This window comes from Orycteropus afer, unplaced genomic scaffold, assembly GCF_000298275.1.
Source record: "Orycteropus afer afer isolate SDZICR_OR568_19922 unplaced genomic scaffold, OryAfe1.0 scaffold00017, whole genome shotgun sequence".
Lineage (NCBI taxonomy): Eukaryota > Metazoa > Chordata > Mammalia > Tubulidentata > Orycteropodidae > Orycteropus > Orycteropus afer.
The window spans coordinates 19882173-19900615 of record NW_006921604.1 but is presented as its reverse complement, the minus strand read 5'-3'; the positions used below and the strand labels follow the sequence as shown (position 1 = coordinate 19900615).

General features: G+C 40.9%; 1 protein-coding gene across 1 annotated transcript in view; it reads left to right on the top strand.

Moving 5' to 3' along the window:
* Positions 1–10140, top strand: part of TGFBRAP1 (transforming growth factor beta receptor associated protein 1) — a 48318-nt gene extending 38178 nt beyond the window's left edge. The window contains exons 8-11 of the mRNA XM_007959495.2: positions 3229–3375; positions 3945–4104; positions 7194–7627; positions 9964–10140. Of these exons, the coding sequence (XP_007957686.1) occupies positions 3229–3375; positions 3945–4104; positions 7194–7627; positions 9964–10140 (918 nt within the window). The remainder of the gene's footprint in view (positions 1–3228; positions 3376–3944; positions 4105–7193; positions 7628–9963) is intronic.
* The last annotated feature ends 8303 nt before the right edge of the window (positions 10141–18443 follow it).

Sequence of the window (18443 nt, the reverse complement as noted above, 5' to 3'; positions counted from 1 at the left end):
GGGGTTTAGTCTACTTCTGTATCCTTCTCTTCAAGGCTCAGGGGTCCAAGATTAACTTCTGTGTCTGTGTCAATTGGTTTCCCTTTTCTTTGTTGAAGAGGGTCTGTGCAGTCCTTTTTTCTAGTCTGCCATCTTCCCAGAACCCAACAATCTACATTTCAATCTTTCCTTCTACTTTCTCTTTTTAAATTTTTATTTATTAATTAAAAATAATCATGGTAAAATATAGGCACCATAAAATTTGTCCTTTGAACATTCTTTAAATTATGGTGAAACATTTTGCCATTTTAACCATTTTTAAGTGTGTAAATTCAGTGATACTAATTATATTCACAGTGTTGTATAACCATCACCGCTGTTTCCAAAACTTTTCTGTCACCCCAAACAGCTTTGTTCCTCATTCAGTACCTTCCCTGGAACCATCTGTACTCAGATCCGACTCATAGTGATCCCTCCTTGGGTTTCTGAGACAGTATCACTACAGAAGTAGATTGCCCCATCTTCCTTCCCAGGAGTGGCTAGTGCCAGTCTTCTGGTTAGCAGTCAAATGCCTTAGGCACTACGCCACCAAAGCTCCTTTAAGTGTACAAAATTCAGTGATACTAATTATATTCACAGTGTTGTATAACCATCACCACTGTTTCCAGAACTTTGCTATCACCCCAAACAGCTTTGTTCTTCATTCAGTACCTTCCCTTGAACCACGTGAACTCCAGTTCTCGCAGAAGTCCTGTATTACTACTGTGCTTCTAAAACGTACTTTTCAGATTCTTTTTTTTGGGGCAGGTAACTTTTCTAGAAGAGTGTAGTGAGGTCACTTCTTAGCATCTTCTTAATGACATGTGTTTTTGAAACCAGCCCTAACTGAAGTTTGGCACTTTGTCTTCTGTGGGCTGTAAGATTGTTGGTCAGCAGGCCCTGGTCCTTAGAAGGAGAAAGCCCCCATATCAGGCAAGCCTTTGCCCTTGATTCTGCTCTCCCCACCCTTTAACTCAATGTTGTGAGCCTAGAGGAAGGTGGGACGCTGTGGACAAGACTCAGCTCCTTTTGGAGGGCTAGGAAAAGGAAATGATGACCACAGAAAAGTACCTGTTGATTGGAGGCTGTAGGGGAGGCAGCATGCTCAGGCCAGAGGGACGGAATTCCTAGTAAAGCCCCAAAGATGACTGGGAAAAAGATAAAATTTTAGTTATCACCATTGCAAAAGTATACATTTCCTTGTCTTACCCTGGAGAGGCAGAATTAGCTTTCTGATCCTGGACCTTAAATGTAGAGTTTCTAAGCATTGTGCCTACCTTTCTGAATTCTGAAGTGGAACATTTCTCCATGATGCTGTCTTAATAGGGAGGTTGAATATCAGAGCTCATGTGCTTTGTGTATCTTTTACTTCATCTTTTTTTTTTGTTTCTTTTTCAAATTGTAATTTGGGTAGAAGTTTACAGAGCAAAGTCATTTTCCATTCAACAGTTCATACACATTTTGTTTCATGACATTGATTGCAGTCCTCATAATGTAGCAGCTCTCTTCCCACTTCCTCCTTGTGGTTTACCTTTTCCCTGTGTCCTTCTTTCCTATGCATTCCTGCCCTCTGAGTTACCTCCTTGTGCAAATGCTGCCCTTCTGATCTCCCATGGTTGATTGTCCTAAAGGATGTACCTACCTTGTGTAACTGTTCACCTTGTAGGCCTGTCTGTTGTTTGGCTGGAAGCCATGGGAGTGAGTCCAGTTCTAGGCCTGAAGGGTGACTGGCGGCCATAGTTTCAAGGATTTCACCAGTCTCTATGAGACCAGTAAGCTTGGTCTTTGTTTATGATTTTGAATGTTGTTCCACATTTTTTCCCACTCTACCCAGGATCTCCTATACTGATTTTACTTCATCTTTACTTTTCCCCTGGGCACACACATGCAAAACACACCCCATCATGCTCATGTACATACCAGCAACATGGATCTAATAAAAAGGTTTGGGCTCCTTGCAGTGTTAATATATGATAACAGCTATCATTTGCTGAATTCACCATGCCAGGCAGTGTACCAGCCACTTTACATTTATTATTATCTCTTTTAAACTTCACTGTAACTCTGTGGGAGTCCCTGGGTGGCACAACAATTAAGTGCTCACTCCTGACTGAAAGGTTGGCAGTTCACATCCACCCAGAGGCTCTTTGGAAGACACACCTGGCAGTTTGTTTCTGAAAGGTCACAGCCTTGAAAACCCTATGGAGCAGTTCTACTCTGTACACCTGGGGTTGCCGTAAGTTGGCTTTGACAGCAGCTAAAAAAAAAACATAACCCCATGAGGGGCACATTATTTACAGATGGGAAAACTGAAGCTTAGAATGGTTAAGAAACTTTTTCAAGGTCCTATAGTTGTTAAGGGAGCTCTGGTAGCATAGTGGCTAAAGCACTTGACTGCTAACCAGAAGGCTGGCGGTTCAAACCCACCAGCCACTCCTCGGAAGGAAGGTTGGGCAATCCTACTTCCGTAGTGATACTGCCTCGGAAACCCAAGGAGGGGTCGCTATGAGTCGGGGCCGACTCGACGGCACATAACAACAACAACAACATAGTTGTTAAAGCTGAGAAACAAATCCAGACTAATAGAACCCAAAATTCACATCCATCACAACACACAGAGAGTAAGAGTGCACGTACATAAGTGCTCAAGAGAGATGCAGCAGAATTTACTTCCCTGCTTCCCTATTTAGAATTCCCTTGAAGACTGGAATGACCTTAATATGTCCTAGCTGACAAGCATAGGAAGGCAGCCTGGCATCTTATTCAGGGACTGGAGGCACAAAGACTAGATCAGCCATCTATTTATCACATCCAATAGTTAAGAGCATTGGGAGTGCACTGCATTGAATTTTGAGTATTTTAAAATATTCTTTTCACTTTTCAGTAAGTGACAACTCTTGTTTTTGGATGATCCTCATATTAAAAAGTTGTTGTTTCTTATTCTCAAACTTGATGTCAGTAAGTGCTTCGTTCCTTAGTATCTGACCTTTTAAACAGAAATTCATATGAGATTTATGGAGAGGGTTTCAGAACTCAGGCTGCCTTTCTTCTCTCTGCTCTCTGGTCTTTGCCAGGGCTTCACATGTGACTGTTTCTCTGCATCACTGTATCTTCAGTGATGATTTTACCCATGAATGTGAAGAGACCAAAATAAAGATAAAAGTGATGACTTTGAAAAGCATAATAAGTAAATTGCTACTCTTGTTTCAGGTTGGAGTTCAAGTTTTTACCAAGAGACCTTTGGATGAACAGCAGAAGAATAGTTTTAATCCGGATGATGTTATCAATTGCCTTAAAAAATATCCCAAAGCCCTTGTTAAATATCTGGAATATCTGGTTATAGACAGAAGACTGCAGGTGAGCACTTCAGAAACTTAGACCAAAGTGTAGGTTGTAATGTCACAATAGTCATTTAAGAGATGGAAATAGACTATAAACCCTTTGGGCAAGTGGCTCTCATTTATGTTTTATGTTCCATGGGAGCTCAGTCTCTACTTCTTGATGGTCTGAGGCAGGAGCTTGAGGCTTGGTGAGGGAGTTCCAAGGGAAAAAGTAGCTTTCTTTTCACCTCCATCTCATCTCCATTCAGCTTACATTTCTCTTCCCTCTTCTTTCTTCTTTGCTTTTACCCTTAAAGGAAGTGAGAGAAGCTGTATCTTTTTGTAGAGTACTTAAATCTAGTGGCCTTCTCAAAATGAAGAACATCATTTAAAAAGCCCCTTTATGTTTTTCCCAAAGATCTTTACTTCATTTTCTCTGTATTGTGATTTCGGAGAGGGTGTTGATGTTAATTGTCCTTGATAATTTGGCTCCATCGCCTATCAGCACAGCTCGCGCCTCTCTGAGCCCTGGCTGCTGGGTGTGATCCCCAGGCCTGCACACTTGTGATTGCTGTTTATCTGCTTGTATTCCCCCATTTTCTGCAGAAGGAAGAGTATCACACTCACCTAGCTCTTCTGTACCTGGAAGAGGTGCTGCAGCAGAGACCCAGCACCAATGACAAGTGTGCGGAAGTGACTGGGATGCAGGCAAAACTACGAAATCTGCTCCAGAAATCTGACTTATACAGAGTTCACTTTCTAATAGGTGAGAATCATGTCAATATTCTCTCCATTTACAAATGTCTGTCAAAGAAGATAAATAAGATAATAATAATTGTAAAGATAAATACTTGGGCATAGTCCCAAGGACCTCTTTGAACACACAACCTTTGTGGTGAGGTTCGGTAAAGCTTCTATGCTTCTGTCCTCTAGAAACAGACTGGACCCTTTAAACTGATGACATAAAAACTGTCTTGGTAGATGCTGGAAGTTTTTGGAGTATTTATTGGCCATACTTTCATTTAAACTTCTTTATTTAGGTGTTTTTATATGTTGTTTTTTTTTTTTTTTTAAATTGTGGTAAGCATATAGGTAACACAATACTTGGCATTTCAACAATATTCACAAGTATAGTTCAGTAGCAGTAACTTCTTTATTCAGTTTTGAAAGATTTATATCATAGTTTCTTTTGATAACTCCAGTATTTGATCAATGGCTTTTCCAGCTGGCCTCGCCTGCAGCTGCCTGCTCTTAGGCTACTTGAGGCTTGCATCTTTTAGACCCATAAGTTAAGGAAAGCAATGCAGATATCTTGGAGGTGATTCTGGTTTTTATTCCTTTTGGGGAATAGAGACTTCAATTTCCATATTGTGTGAAGTGCCACAAAGCTCACATTTACTTGTAATGGGTAGAATTAACTGGTCTCTTGGTATATTTGACAGCATAGATGTCCTGGACTTTTACCTACTAGGATTAGTAACATGTTTTTCTTTAACACCATTGATCACCTTTTTTTCTTTTCTTTTTTTGATTGCTAACTATATGCCAGGCATAGTTCAAAATGATTAGCATGAAGTATTATGATACTTAATTTCCACAAAAACCGTATGAAGTAAGTCCTGTTATTACTCTCTTTTTACAGGAGAGTAAATCAAACCTTAGAGAGGGTACTCACCAACCAGGCCATTGAACCAGGACATGAACCTGGATTTTGAGTATTTCACATGAATAGCATTTCCACCAGAGCTGACGTTCACCTGTGATGTTCTGCGCAGCCACGCTGGTCGCTCAGAGCTAGTGTCCGTTCTGATGAGTCAGTGCCTATGTTATACTGATTGTTAACTGTTTTTTAATATTACCTCTGGTTTATATCATACTATATGGTTTACAAATCCCTTTATAAAAATCTCTTGCTAGCCACAAATGTCTTGATCAGTGTCTTCACTCAGCCAATCTTTTTGAGCATGTGTAGTGTGTCAAACACTGTGCATAGTGGATATGAAGATGAGATTGGTTTTTGTCCTCAAGAGTGTCATAGTTTAATGAGAATTCAGATAAGAGCTGGTAGAAGTTCTGCACTGGGCCGAGGAGCAGTGAACTGTGCTTTGGTGTTGACAAAGCAGGGGCAGACTCCTAGAGGAGTCACTGAACAGTCGTAAAGGGTAAGTTTGGGTTTAAAGAGAAGGCTGAGGAGCTTATAGGAAACAGGCTGTACTCCAGTGCACTGTGCAAAGAGCACTAGAAACTAAAGAACGCTTCCCACCCCTTGCTAGTTAGTTGACTTGGAGTTTATCAGACTAGGGAAGTTGTAATAATGATTCCTGTCTAGCCTATCCAGTCGGATGCCTCTGAGAATCAAATATGAATGAGATGATAGATGTGAAAAATATAAATCACTGTGTAAGTACAAATGACATAATTTCCTTTTTTAAATTGTGATCTGGGTGAAATTTTACAGAGCAAATTGTTTTTCATAATTATCTTTTCTTAACGATTTTTGCACTTCTCCCTGTACCTTAAATACAGTGTTACTGTTGTTGTTAATGTGCCGTCAAGTCAGACCCGACTCATAGTGACTCCTCCTGGGGTTTCCGAGGCAGTATCCCTACAGAAGTAGATCGCCTAACCTTCCTTCTGAGGAGTGGCTGGTGGGTTTGAACTGCTAGCCTTCTGGTCAGCAGTCAAGTGCCTTAGGCACTATGCTACCAGAGCTCCTTTTAAGTACAGTAGCCACTTTGTAATTATTTGTTGGAGTTTCAGTCAGGATGACTGTGATGCATATTGAGGCTTCTGTGTCTAGTGCTGCAGGTAACATATTGTAGACCCCTTTCCTACAAAACTGATGATGTCTGGTTTATGCATCAGGACTGAGAGGCAGCTGGGATGCCCACCCCAATATGGCCAAACTCAAATGCAAAATGCTTATGATTTAAGTATTAACATTGGCCTCTGCAACAGGAGTTGTCCTGAGAATGTCCCTTTTTAGTGGGAAGAATCCTTATGTTACATTCCTATTTCACAGATGAAGTGGGAAGCAAAGCAACTTGAAAAAGACACAACCAAGTCAGGACAGGACCTTTGTCAAAACTGAAGCTTCCTTTGGGTTATGTCATTTTACTTACGACCTGAAAGTTTAAATCACAAGAGAAACAAAACCCTTAGAATAATGTAGATATGAATTTTTAAAAATATGAACTTGTATTCCTTTCAATTAAATGTATTTTAAATAGAAATAAAGGGGTTCAGCATATTTTTTGGAGGGAGTTTGTATTTGTTCAGATTTAAATGGAGATAGTGTCCCTCTCCTCTAGGCAAAAGTCATAGTTTTAGAGAAATAAGAGTAATCATTGGAGGCCTGGAGCTGTGATACTTGGAATTTCACTGGGGCCTTCTGTTGTTATGTGCTGTCGAGTTGAACCAACTCATAGCGACCCCTCCTTGGGTTTCCAAGGCAGTATCACTACGGAAGTAGATTGCCCCATCTTCCTTCCGAGGAGTGGCTGGGGCCTTCTAAGACATGGATTACTTGTTTTATGTGTTCTCTAGAGACTCGACAGCACATAACAAAACAACAACAGAAATTAGAGATAATATTTATTTTGAGAGCTGATTGTACTTAACAATGAGAGTCTGTATTCTGTTTCACTAATGTTCAGATTCAAAGTATGAAACCTTAAGAGAATCTTGTCTCAGTCATTTAGGTGGCAGTATTTAGCAGCGTCTAGGTAACCAAATTTGCTTTGCCTGTTCTAAAGATACAGCAACCGGAAGGCACACTGCATCGGACTGGCATGCTAAGTGGCTCTCCTGTGTCCAAGCCCTGCCTGTTTCTAAATTACCAGTTCTGTTTGACAGATAAAATCCAGGGCACTGGGCTGCACATGGAGAGCGCCATCCTTCATGGGAAGCTAGAGGAGCACGAGAAGGCCCTGCACATCCTGGTCCACGAGCTGAAGGACTTATCCGCAGCGGAAGACTACTGTCTGTGGAGCTCTGAGGGCAGGGACGGCCCCTACCGGCAGCGGCTCTTCCACACTCTGCTGGCCATTTACCTCAGCGCAGGCGCCTCTGACTGTGAACTGGTCGTAGCTGCCGTGGACCTCCTGAATCACCACGCCACAGAATTTGATGCATCACAAGTTTTGCAGCTGTTGCCTGACACCTGGTCAGTCCAGCTCCTCTGCCCCTTCCTTACGGGAGTCATGAGGCACAGTATCCACACGAAGAGGATGACTCAAGTGGCTGTAGGCTTGGCCAAATCTGAAAACTTAATCTACAGCTATGATAAGGTGAGTGTGTGGCCCTTTTGGACAAGCTAGCTTCTTAGCCAGTTGAAGGTAGATTTTACTTATGGAAAAATAACATTGTTAATTTTTTTTTTCTATGTGACTTGAATAATTGAAATATATGATTTTGTTCATATCGACTGTGGTAGAGTCAGAAGCTGGGCTGGCAGATGTATATTTTCTCCTCTTTCAATTGCCAGTGATCAAGAAAGTCATATGGGGAAGGCTAAGGGAAGGATGTTGTTGTATGCAATTTCAGTTCTGACAGTGACCCTGGAGGACAGAGTAGAACTGCCCCACAGGGTCTTCTAGGCTGTAATATTTATGGAAGCAGATCACCAGGTCTTTTTTTCCCATGGGTTTTAACAGCCAACCTTTCAGTTAGCAGACAGGTGCTTAAGCACTGTGCTACCAGGGCTACTTCACAGAATGGACAGTATCATGATACTGAGTACATAGTATGTGCCAGCCACTATTTTAGGCACTTAACATACATGATATAAATTCATCATCACAACAATTTTATGTGGTGTCTACTGTTGTTATTTCCATTTCAAAGAAGAGGAAACTGAGGCACAGAGAAGTCACACAGTTACTAAATGGAAGAACCCAGATAGGAATTCGTGACCAAGTCAGAGCTCTACATCCTTGGTCTATAAGCTGTTGTTGCCTCTGAAACTTCTTTCTTCTGTTGTTACCTCTGGAAACTTCTTTCTTCTGTTGTTACCTCTGGAAACTTCCAATCACATTACTCTCCCACTTCAAAGCCTTGTTTAACTTTTCATTGCCTGGGATATGCAGTCTGAACTCTTTAGACTGATCCTTATCTAGCCCATCTTTGTCATCTCTCACTGCTTCCTAGCACATGTTCTTGCTTGAGCCACAGGAAACCTCCTAGATGGGACATGCTAATTCATACCTCCTTACCTTTGTGTGTGCTATACCCTCTGCCGAAAACATTCTTACCTTTTCCTTCTGTGCCTGATGAACACCTACTCAAAATCCAACCTAAATACTTTTTTCTTTGTGAAAGTTCCTTGTAATACTTAAGCATAGTTAATCACCTCCTTTGCCTGCCAGTGTTTTTGCATACATTCGTATTTGTCTCCCTCTACTGCTAAACTTGGGGTCCCCTTTGTCACAATGAACTTCATTTATTCACCATAGTATCATTAGGGCCAAGACTGGCATATAGAAGGCATTTAATAAATGTTTGTTGAATGACTGTTGAAAGTAATGAATACATGATGAATTTAGAGTTGTTTCTCAGTCTACAAATACAGGGAGTTGCCTGGGTTTACAAAAGTAACTTGAACACTGGAACATTTTAACTTGTAAAATGTAAGTCCTACTGTTTTTCAGACAGGGACTGATGGAGTTATATCTCAGTTTTGTTAATTACCTCTAAAGAATTGAAATTATGTTTCTTAGGGGCCCTCAGGAATGTGCCAACAGCCATATGATTGACTCTCTTATCTGCACCTTATTCCTCTTGTTTGCAAATAAGAACTCCAAGGAATTAGATGACTTAATGGTCCCATTCACCTCTAAAAGCAGCTCTGGTGGCATAGTGGTTAAAGCATTTAGCTGTTAACCAAAGGGTTGGTGGTTGGAACCCACCAGCTGCTCCACAGGAGAAGGATGTGGCAATTTGCTTCCATAAAGATTTGCAGCCTATCGGGCAGTTCTTCTCTGTCCTATACGGTCACTATGAGTCAGAATTAACTCTACAGCAATGGATTTGTATTTTTTGATTTGGTATGTAGCTCTAACATTACATGATTTTATTACCAGCCTTTCTTAAAAATAACAGGGCTCAGAGAAGGATTGAGAAGAGGGCTTTAGAATGATATGTAAACAATATCTGACTTGGTCAGGCAAGCAGCAATTACTTTTGTAAAATAAAAAAGAAGCTTTGTAGTTTTTTTACTCCTCTAGTTACTTAGGAGAGGAGCCCTGGTGGTGCAGTGGTTAAGCTCTCAGCTGATAACCAGAAGGTTAACAGTTCAAACCCATCAGCCGTTGCATGGGAGAAAGATGTGGCAGTCTGCTCCCATAAATATCTGCAGCCTTGGAAACTTGTATGTGGCAGTTCTGCCCTGTCCTGTTGGGTCACTATGAGTTGGAATTAACTCGAAGGCAATGGGTTCAGATTAGTTACTAAGGATGATTTTGTTTATTTTTACTTCAGAATGCCTATGACAGTTTGAAGAAGTTAATATTAAAGCAATCCTCAACAGTAACAATAATCTACATTGTGGGGAGTGTGAACTCTGAAAAACTGGAAAATAGATACTTAAGTTATTACCATATTTGACAGAATTTTTGGTCTTTTGCAGATGAAGTTAAAAGGAAGCTCAATTCGTCTCTCAGACAAAAAGCTCTGCCAGATGTGCCAAAATCCGTTTTGTGAGCCTGTGTTTGTTAGATATCCAAATGGGAGACTTGTCCACACCCACTGTGCTGCAAGCAGACACACGAACCCAAACTCATCCAGCCCTGGCAACCGGACTTGAAAACAACCAGCCTGGGGATGTGAGGGTGAACTCCTAGCTCTTTACCAAGCCTGCTGGATGCAGAGCACGGAGAGTAGCTGTGCTTTGTGACAGCCAAGAGGAAGGGGTTACATCTTGGGTGCTGGGAGACTTCAGTCAATGTGAAACAGGGACTCTTTAACTGCTGACCACTTTATATGAATGTAATGGAAAATACCTTAAAATATGGAACATAGAGACATTCACCAGTTAACTTGCCCAGGTACATAGGAATAAAAAAAAAAAAAAGTTTCCTTTGAAAAAAAATGAGCCTTTGCTGTGCTATCCAGACACATTGGATTCCTCACAACCCCTGCACCCCTGTATCTTGAGATATGCGTTTGCACTGAAAACATTTGGCTTCCATGTGGCATGGAGATGAAGCCTCTTTTACCAGGAACTGGCCAGGGCACAGAGCCCTGCCGTGGGCAGGTTTCACTGGACACACCATTCCTTCCTCAATCCATGCATTCTCCATCCACACTCAGAGCCATGTGGGGAGTCCTTGTCCACTCTCCAGGATTACATGGTGGGCTCTTCCTTTGCCCTTAGAGATGGCTGACCTTAGGAAAGTATTTTTGTTCTTTTTTACTTCTCATCCATCCCTCATCTCTGAAAAGATTCTGCCTTGTTTACCCAAGCACTCACTTGGGGGTAAATTTGGATGCTTCCAGCTGCATAGCAATTGGAGACCTGTTAGAAACAATACAGAAAAGCTGCTTTCACAGTTTTGAAGGCACTAGCAGTGTCAGAAACAACACGGGGGCCAAGGGCCCCAGCTGTATGTCATTTCATCTGTTAGCTTGAAACCCCATGATTAACACCCCGAACCAAACCAAACCCACTGCCATTGAGTCAATTCTGACTCATAGTGACCCTATAGGACAGAGTAGAACTGCCCCATAGGGTTTCCAAGGCTGTGAATCTTTATGGAAGCAGACAGCTACATTTTTCTCCCAAGGAGCCATTGGTGGGTTCTAACCACCAACCTTGGAGTTAGCAGCCAAGAGCTTTAACCACTGTACCACCAGGGCTCCTTCATGATTAATACATTTGACTAAAAAATTTATTTGACCTTAAATCATATTTGTATATTTCCTCTTGTTAAGAAATTCATCTGTCCTATTCATTAGAGATAATTTTTCTTATCAAAATGTACCTCCTATTCAGTACTTGGGAAATTTAAAAGGGAAATATTGATGAGCACAAATGAAATGTCTTCACGAGAGGCCCGTTTTAACCTCACACACTCAGCAGGGTGGGCAGTGTGGTGAAAGCTACCTTTCCACAAGTGATAGAGAAGCTGTCTTTCCTGATGGCGCTTGTGCACACTGTTTGAAGGAAACCCAGTTAGGCTGCCTTACCTCACAGTGCTCTGCAGGCCTGCTCTGTAGTTTACTGATAACAAAAAGACACCTCTCATTCATAACGGATCGGGAATTCATCCTGTGTTTCTGCATAACATTGGTAATAAGTTGAAGCTGCTGTTATTTCACTGCCCTGTTTTGAATTTATTCATTGTAATTAATTCTACTAGGAACTAATAATAAAGAAGCTATACACCTTATTGGATTGCTTAGAAAGCATTAGCTTGTATGTGTGACAAGATAACCCTGGAAAACACCCTCTCTTCAGCCTGCTTCTTAGGTAGGGTGAAGAGCTCATTCCCCTTCTTTTAAAAATAATGGTCAATATTTTTTTCCTTTTGTAACTCTTAAGTGGTCCAAGAAGCCAAGTGCCAATGCATTGTTTGAGGAAATTGGCACCATTGTTTCCCATGTCTCCATTACCTAAAGAATAAATGATTGTGAAATTTTTCTTGTAGCTCAACAGTATGTTGTGTAAGTTGGTATGAATCCGAAGCCTTGTTTTACTCCATGGATGACTCTGTTACAGGGTGGACATGTAATAGATCGCCTGTGTTATCATTACAACTTGTGAATTTGAGTTTATGTTCCTCAAAGAACAAGTTCCCTTTTATATAGCACTGCACTTTTAAAAGCACTGTTTCTCTATACACACAATGGGTAAACGTTTATAAAAAGCCTTGTGATTGCTCATTCCTAACTTGGGGACACTATTCCTTGTTTTCCACCGAACATTGATCACTGTTTTGAAATGTCTGCCATCTTCTAGAATAATGAGAGCTAAAGTTGAATGGTTTTCCATCTCCCCTGCATTCATTTAATACAAGCAGAATTTTGTGACAGTGTGGAGGATTATCTTATATGTTAAAAAACCAGAATCTTTCTATAACCTTTCTCTAACTCACACAAAGCCCTTTTCTCAAATAATATTTTTAAAAGAAATAGGTGGTTCTTTCTAACAGACCTGCTGTTTTGTGACTGTGCTGTTCAATAAAGCGATTAGAACCATTACTCAGCCCCTTGTCCCCCCATTAGGTTCAATGTAAGCATTCTAGTTAAACCGCATGAATTAAACTGAATTTACATTAATGTTTTGTGGGCAACAGTATTTAATTTTATGAACTGTTTATCTGCTGTTGTCCATCGAGGATTAATGTAAAAGTGTCAGTTAGGCTGTAGAGCATTGGGTCTTAACTCTGCTGTAAAGCTCATGCTGATAGCTTAATAAAATGTGCTTGCTGACTTCAACGTTGGAGGGAGGCAAAGGTAGTCGTAGTGCCACACTGTTAAACTGATGCCTCTTTCGCGATTAGGGTAGCCTTTGCTTTGTGCTTGCTCTCCCATGGAAATCTTTGTCCTTGCAGCTTTATTCTGTGCACCTGATTGGGTCCCAAATACACAAAATGTACAAATGTAAACTTGTTCATTTTATTAAAATCCTTTCAATTCTTTGTTCTTTCTGTACTTTTTTTTGCACCCCTCCCCCAAATAAAAATAACCCTGGTGAAGTACTGGTTTCCACTCACATGGCACCTACATAATAGTCTAAGGAGTTGTATAACTTAGCCATCTGTATAGCTCAGTTCCTTCAGCACCTACAGAGGACTTTCATTTGTCATCTTAAATCCTTTGTTAATGCTTTCCTCAATTTTAATGTATTCACTTCTTAATTTATCTACTGTATGAAGGTTCTTTGTTGAATTCTTGTTGAGACATTTAACACAGGAGATTTCTGGTTACTTCTCAGATCACCTTTTAGCCAAATACTCTTTGATAAGCTTGTTGCTCTTGGAATTCTAACTCAAAGTATTCAAGGAATATAATGATTTTTTTTTTCTCACTTGTAAAAATTTTACTCTGTTCCTTAAACCTTGTTCATAGCAGGTCTTTGAGAAAACCTTGTTGGATGGATTTCACAGCACTTTCACATGTTTTTTTTTTTTCATTCTAGGTGCTATACTTGCTGTTAGATGCTGTCGAGTCAGTTTCCAACTCGTAGTGACCCCATGTGACAGAGTAAAACTGCCTGTAGGGTTTTCTAGGCTGTAATCTTCATAGGAGCAGATTGCCTGGTCTTTGTCCCATGGAACAGGTGTGAGAGTTCGAACTGCCAACCTTTCAGTTAGCAGCTGAATGCTTAACTGTTGTGCCACCGGGGCTCCTTTGTGCTATAGTGTTGTTGTTGTTGTTATGTGCCGTCAAGTCGGACCCAACTCATAGCGACTCCTCCTTAGGTTTCCAAGGCAGTATCACTATGGAATTAGATTTCCCCATCTTCCTTCCAAGGAGGGGCCGGCGGGTTTGAACTGCTAGCCTTCTGGTTAGCAGTCAAGTGCCTTAGACACTATGCTACCAGAGCTCCTAAAAGGGAAGTTAACACAGATGAGATCCCCTGATGAGTCTCAATCTATTGTGCATGCCAGTTGGATGTATTCTGCATATAAATGTATGTGGGGGATAATAGAGGTAGGACATCATAAGTCATCCTCATTTCAAATAGAAGCAATGAGGGCACAGGGTATTTGTGTGAATCTGCAGATTTCCTGGCCTGGTGCGTCACCAACCAAAAGAGAGAAAACCAAAACCCTCCTGAGTCTTTCAACCCAGGATTCACTCCAACAGTAGAGTTGCTGCTTTCAGAAAATCATAGAACAGCAACTTTATGTCCTTTTCTCATTCCTGTCTCATTGATAGCCTGCAAAGAGAGAGATTTGGGATACATTGAGAATAGTACAAAAAAGACAGAAGACAAGGCCAACTGGCTGAGAGAAAAAGACTGTAAATTGATGTCTTAAATGTGTCTGTCAGTAGAGGCAAAGACTGCAAAGACTGGCGTCTGACTCAGTTAAATGGGCTGTGACTTGTGTTAGGAGTAATTAGATATTAACTAACACCCCATTTGCTCTTAACAGATCTGTCAACCTTAGCGTTTGAAATGAAAATGTACAAGAATCCAGACCATATGGACCAAAGGCCCTTTCACCTTCTCAAAAAAGCTAAATGGCTAGAGCACCATCTAAAAGCTTGTTAACACGTTGTTCAGAGATAAGCACTTGAATTAATGAAGCCTGATTTTCTTTAGCTTGCAACCAGGGAAGGGAAACAAATAGCTGTAATTCAGTCTGCCGTCTGCAGAGTCGTAAATTAGTTAAACAAGATCACATGGCACAAAGAGATTACAAAGCAACACACATAACTCAAAAGGCCAGTTATAACTTCAGAAGGTGCAGTGTCACTGGGTGTAGGGAAACCTGGCCCCTATCACACTCTTGACACTCAACTGTGGTCCTGGGCAAGTCCTGGGAATTTTTTATTTTTTGGTACATACATAGCACATGTATGATGTTAATGTGTAAAGGTTTGTGGGTTGCGGTGTTTGAAAAAGCCCTGCGTGTTATTTGCATAAAAATATGATCGTATTCCCCTCGACCTTGGTGCTTTTATGTAATATCTAGAGGTAAGGCTATGAGTCAGGTCCGACTCGATGGCACATAACAACAACAAAAACAATAGAAGTAAGGCTAAGTGGTATCAGATCCCTCCAGATGCAAACCCAAGAAGGGGAAATGCGGCCAGGAGGAAGCAGCCAGTTTATGGGAATGGTCTTGGCTTTTTTTTTTTTTTTTTTTACCAGATGCTGTTGTGCAGGATCTGGGGTCTCAGGGTAGCACCTAATCCTACCCAGCACAAGAACGCTACAGCATCCTCATAGATGTGTCTGAGCATGTCCAGAATCTCAACTTAGTCCACTTTTGCATTGTTCCAGTTACAAGAAAAGTGCCTCCCTGTAGCCTATACCCCACTGATTCCAGCTCTGCCATCTGGAGCTGTGAAAGGAATTGGTTGATAGCCTTTTTCAGGAGCTGGTTTTCAGAGTCTTTTCTCTGGTTTCCTCCAGAGTCTTCTGCTCTTGACTAAGAATCCCCTTGTCTTGTTTCATGCATTCTGAATCACTCAAGGCCTGTACCATTATTGTCTTATTTCCTGTTTTCCTGTTTGTCTCACTTGAGATTCCAGTTTTCATTTTCAGATCCCTCTTGTGTCAGACTAAGATGAGGGAGCAGATTCCCAACCTGATCTCAACGGGAATGTGAGCTATGGCAACGCAGTATACTTTGTTCATTGCTGCCCATCTGAATCATCACAACCTCTACTCTATCTTGTCACCCACAAACATTCATAATTTACTCAGAGTACTTATGTGCACAATAGAATTAGGGTAGTCAGTCTACCTGCTCCCCCTCTTTTACCTCTGCAGTCAGCATGTTACAGTAAAATGTAACTCTACCAAAATCTTCCAAAACTGTTCAAAATACATTACTGATTTACCATTGCTGACAATGGTAATTATTCACAAATAAACATTGCCAAATTGCTAGACTTCTGCTTTCTTGAGAATCAGAGTACAAGAGAGCATTTCCCTAACTGTTGTATGTGATAAAATAATGCACATTTCAAAAGAGTTTGGATTTCTTTGGTTTCCAAAATTTATAAGATATTTATGTAAGTAAACACAGAAACTCAATTTTCTATCTAAAAAAATAAATAAAAGATGACCATATTACTATTATGACTCCATAGTAAATACATTTTCCATGGAAACATCATACCATGTTTATATTTTAAAAATAATGTAGTTACCAAAATTGCACATACATGAACTACATACATCTGTTAATTTTATTTACTATTAGATTTGCTATATATATGTTCCTGTCAGCATGTAAAATATAACCCTTTTTCAGTCCATCTAAAAGTCATCCCTTCTAATCCCCACCATTAGATTAAAAGAAACCAACAACAACAAAAAACTCTTATGAATGGTCTAACGCAGGGCCTTGAAAATGGATTCAAAATCAACAAAAGGTCTTTGTCAACAAAGAAAGGCATAAAGACTTCTGTCCATGATATGACACTTCTTCATCTGCAGTGGTTTGTGTAAAGCCAGTTCAGAAACAAAGACCAGACTATGTGAGCCAGGGCAGCTACAGTTTAGGCTAAAATATGTAACTAAGCCAGTTGGAGGTGAATGCTTAAATGTCAGGCCTCTTAACAAAGGTTTGCTACATTTTCCATCATCCCTTTATACAAACATTCTCTGAACCATCTTTTTGGGAGAAAGGTGAGGAGAAAAGCCTTGTCCCTAAATCCCTGGTGATATGTCTTTCTTAGACTACTTCTATAGCTATGGCTCCAGTTCTTGCCTTTAAATTGGTCACCACTAAATGACATCCAGTAAGAACTGAACTCAGGATAGAAAGGGGGCATTCCTTTTCCTCTCCTTGGAGAGCAGCAAGACAGTGATTTGACTCTGCAGGCAGTGTAGACAGATAGTAAGGTGTGGGATTCACCACCAGTTCCAAACATTTGAAATAATGGAAACAATGTCTCACGAAGTGAGAACCAGCCTGTAATTTTCTTTGTAAGCCCCCTTCTTCCATGGCTGTGAGGAGTCTTGGTGCTATTGATACTTATGTGATTCCACACCTGCATTGCAGACCTGGATCTTGGGTAATCCAGCATGGAATAGACTGCAGCAAAAGAGATCTAATTATAAAGGAAATATTGACTGTACAGACATGTCAAATGTGTGAACATCCTGTAAATCCATCATCATCTCTGCTCCCATAACTAATTTCACTCATCCTAACACTGAAAACACGCAGAGGCAGTGCGGATTTTTTATATGTGCTTGATTTGCACCTACTGGTATAGTTTTCAAATATCTTTTATTTATGTAAATACTAGAAAGCTGCTTCTCAAGCAGCTGGCAGCATATTGGCCATTCTCTACCTATCATGGATGTGCACAGGATGCCCATCCAGTGAGCCGGGAAGATGGAAGGTGGGACTGCTTGTGCAGAGGCCGCTGTCCTCTCTGGGTATCCTGAATGGTGAATGGCTGTGCTCTCTCTTGGTGCAGAGATTTATTCCAAATTTGTTACTACCTCCATGCAACAATAGACAGAGCTGACCTTGCCACAGACAGAGGCATCTAGGAGACTAAAAGAGCCTGTGTTACCAAGAACTATATTTAATGCTAACAGGTGGTTTTTCTCCTTTCAATTCAAGCATTTATTCATATGAATTCATTCATTCACTCCACAAGTGTATGTTGGGAGTTCCTGACATTGTGCTACATTCTGCAGATACATGATGAAAAAGACACATCTGGTCTTAGCCTTCCTGGAACTCACCTTGGAGACAATTACAAGATGAGATAGATGCTGAGAGTGTAGGTAAACCAGAAGCACAGTGGTGGAGGGGTTGAGGAAGGTGGTGAGCTTCAGGGAAGAATTCTTTAAGAGAGTGACTTTGAAGCTAAGACAGGAATCTGGGAAGTGCCTAAGGCACTTGACTGCTAACCAGAAGGCTGGTGGTTCAAAGCCACCAGCCACTCCTCAGAAGGAAGATGGGGCAATCTACTTCTGTAATGACACTGCCTCAGAAACCCAAGGAGGGGTCACTATGAGTCGGGTCCAACTTGACAGCACATAACAACAACAACAACAACAAATGCCTGGAAAAGTGCTCTAGGCAGAGGGAAAGCAGGACCAAGGCTGGAGGTGAGTAGGATTAGGGCCTATTGGGTATCTGATATGTGTTAGTGTGAGTAGAACCCAGAGAGTAACCAGGTAGTGGAGACGGATGAGACTGGAGTAACACTTAATCCTGGTTTTAAGGAGTCAGATAGTACAGTATGAAATGGCCAAGAATCCTACCACCCAGGGGCAATATATTGACAGAGAACTTCCAGAGGTGCAAACTGGATTCAGAAGAGGATGTGGAACGAGGGATATCATAGCTGTTATCATATGGATCCTGGCTCAAGGCAAAGAATACCAGAAAGATGTTTACTTGTGTTTTATTGACTATGCAAAGGCATTTGATTGTGTGGATCATGACAAATTATGGATAA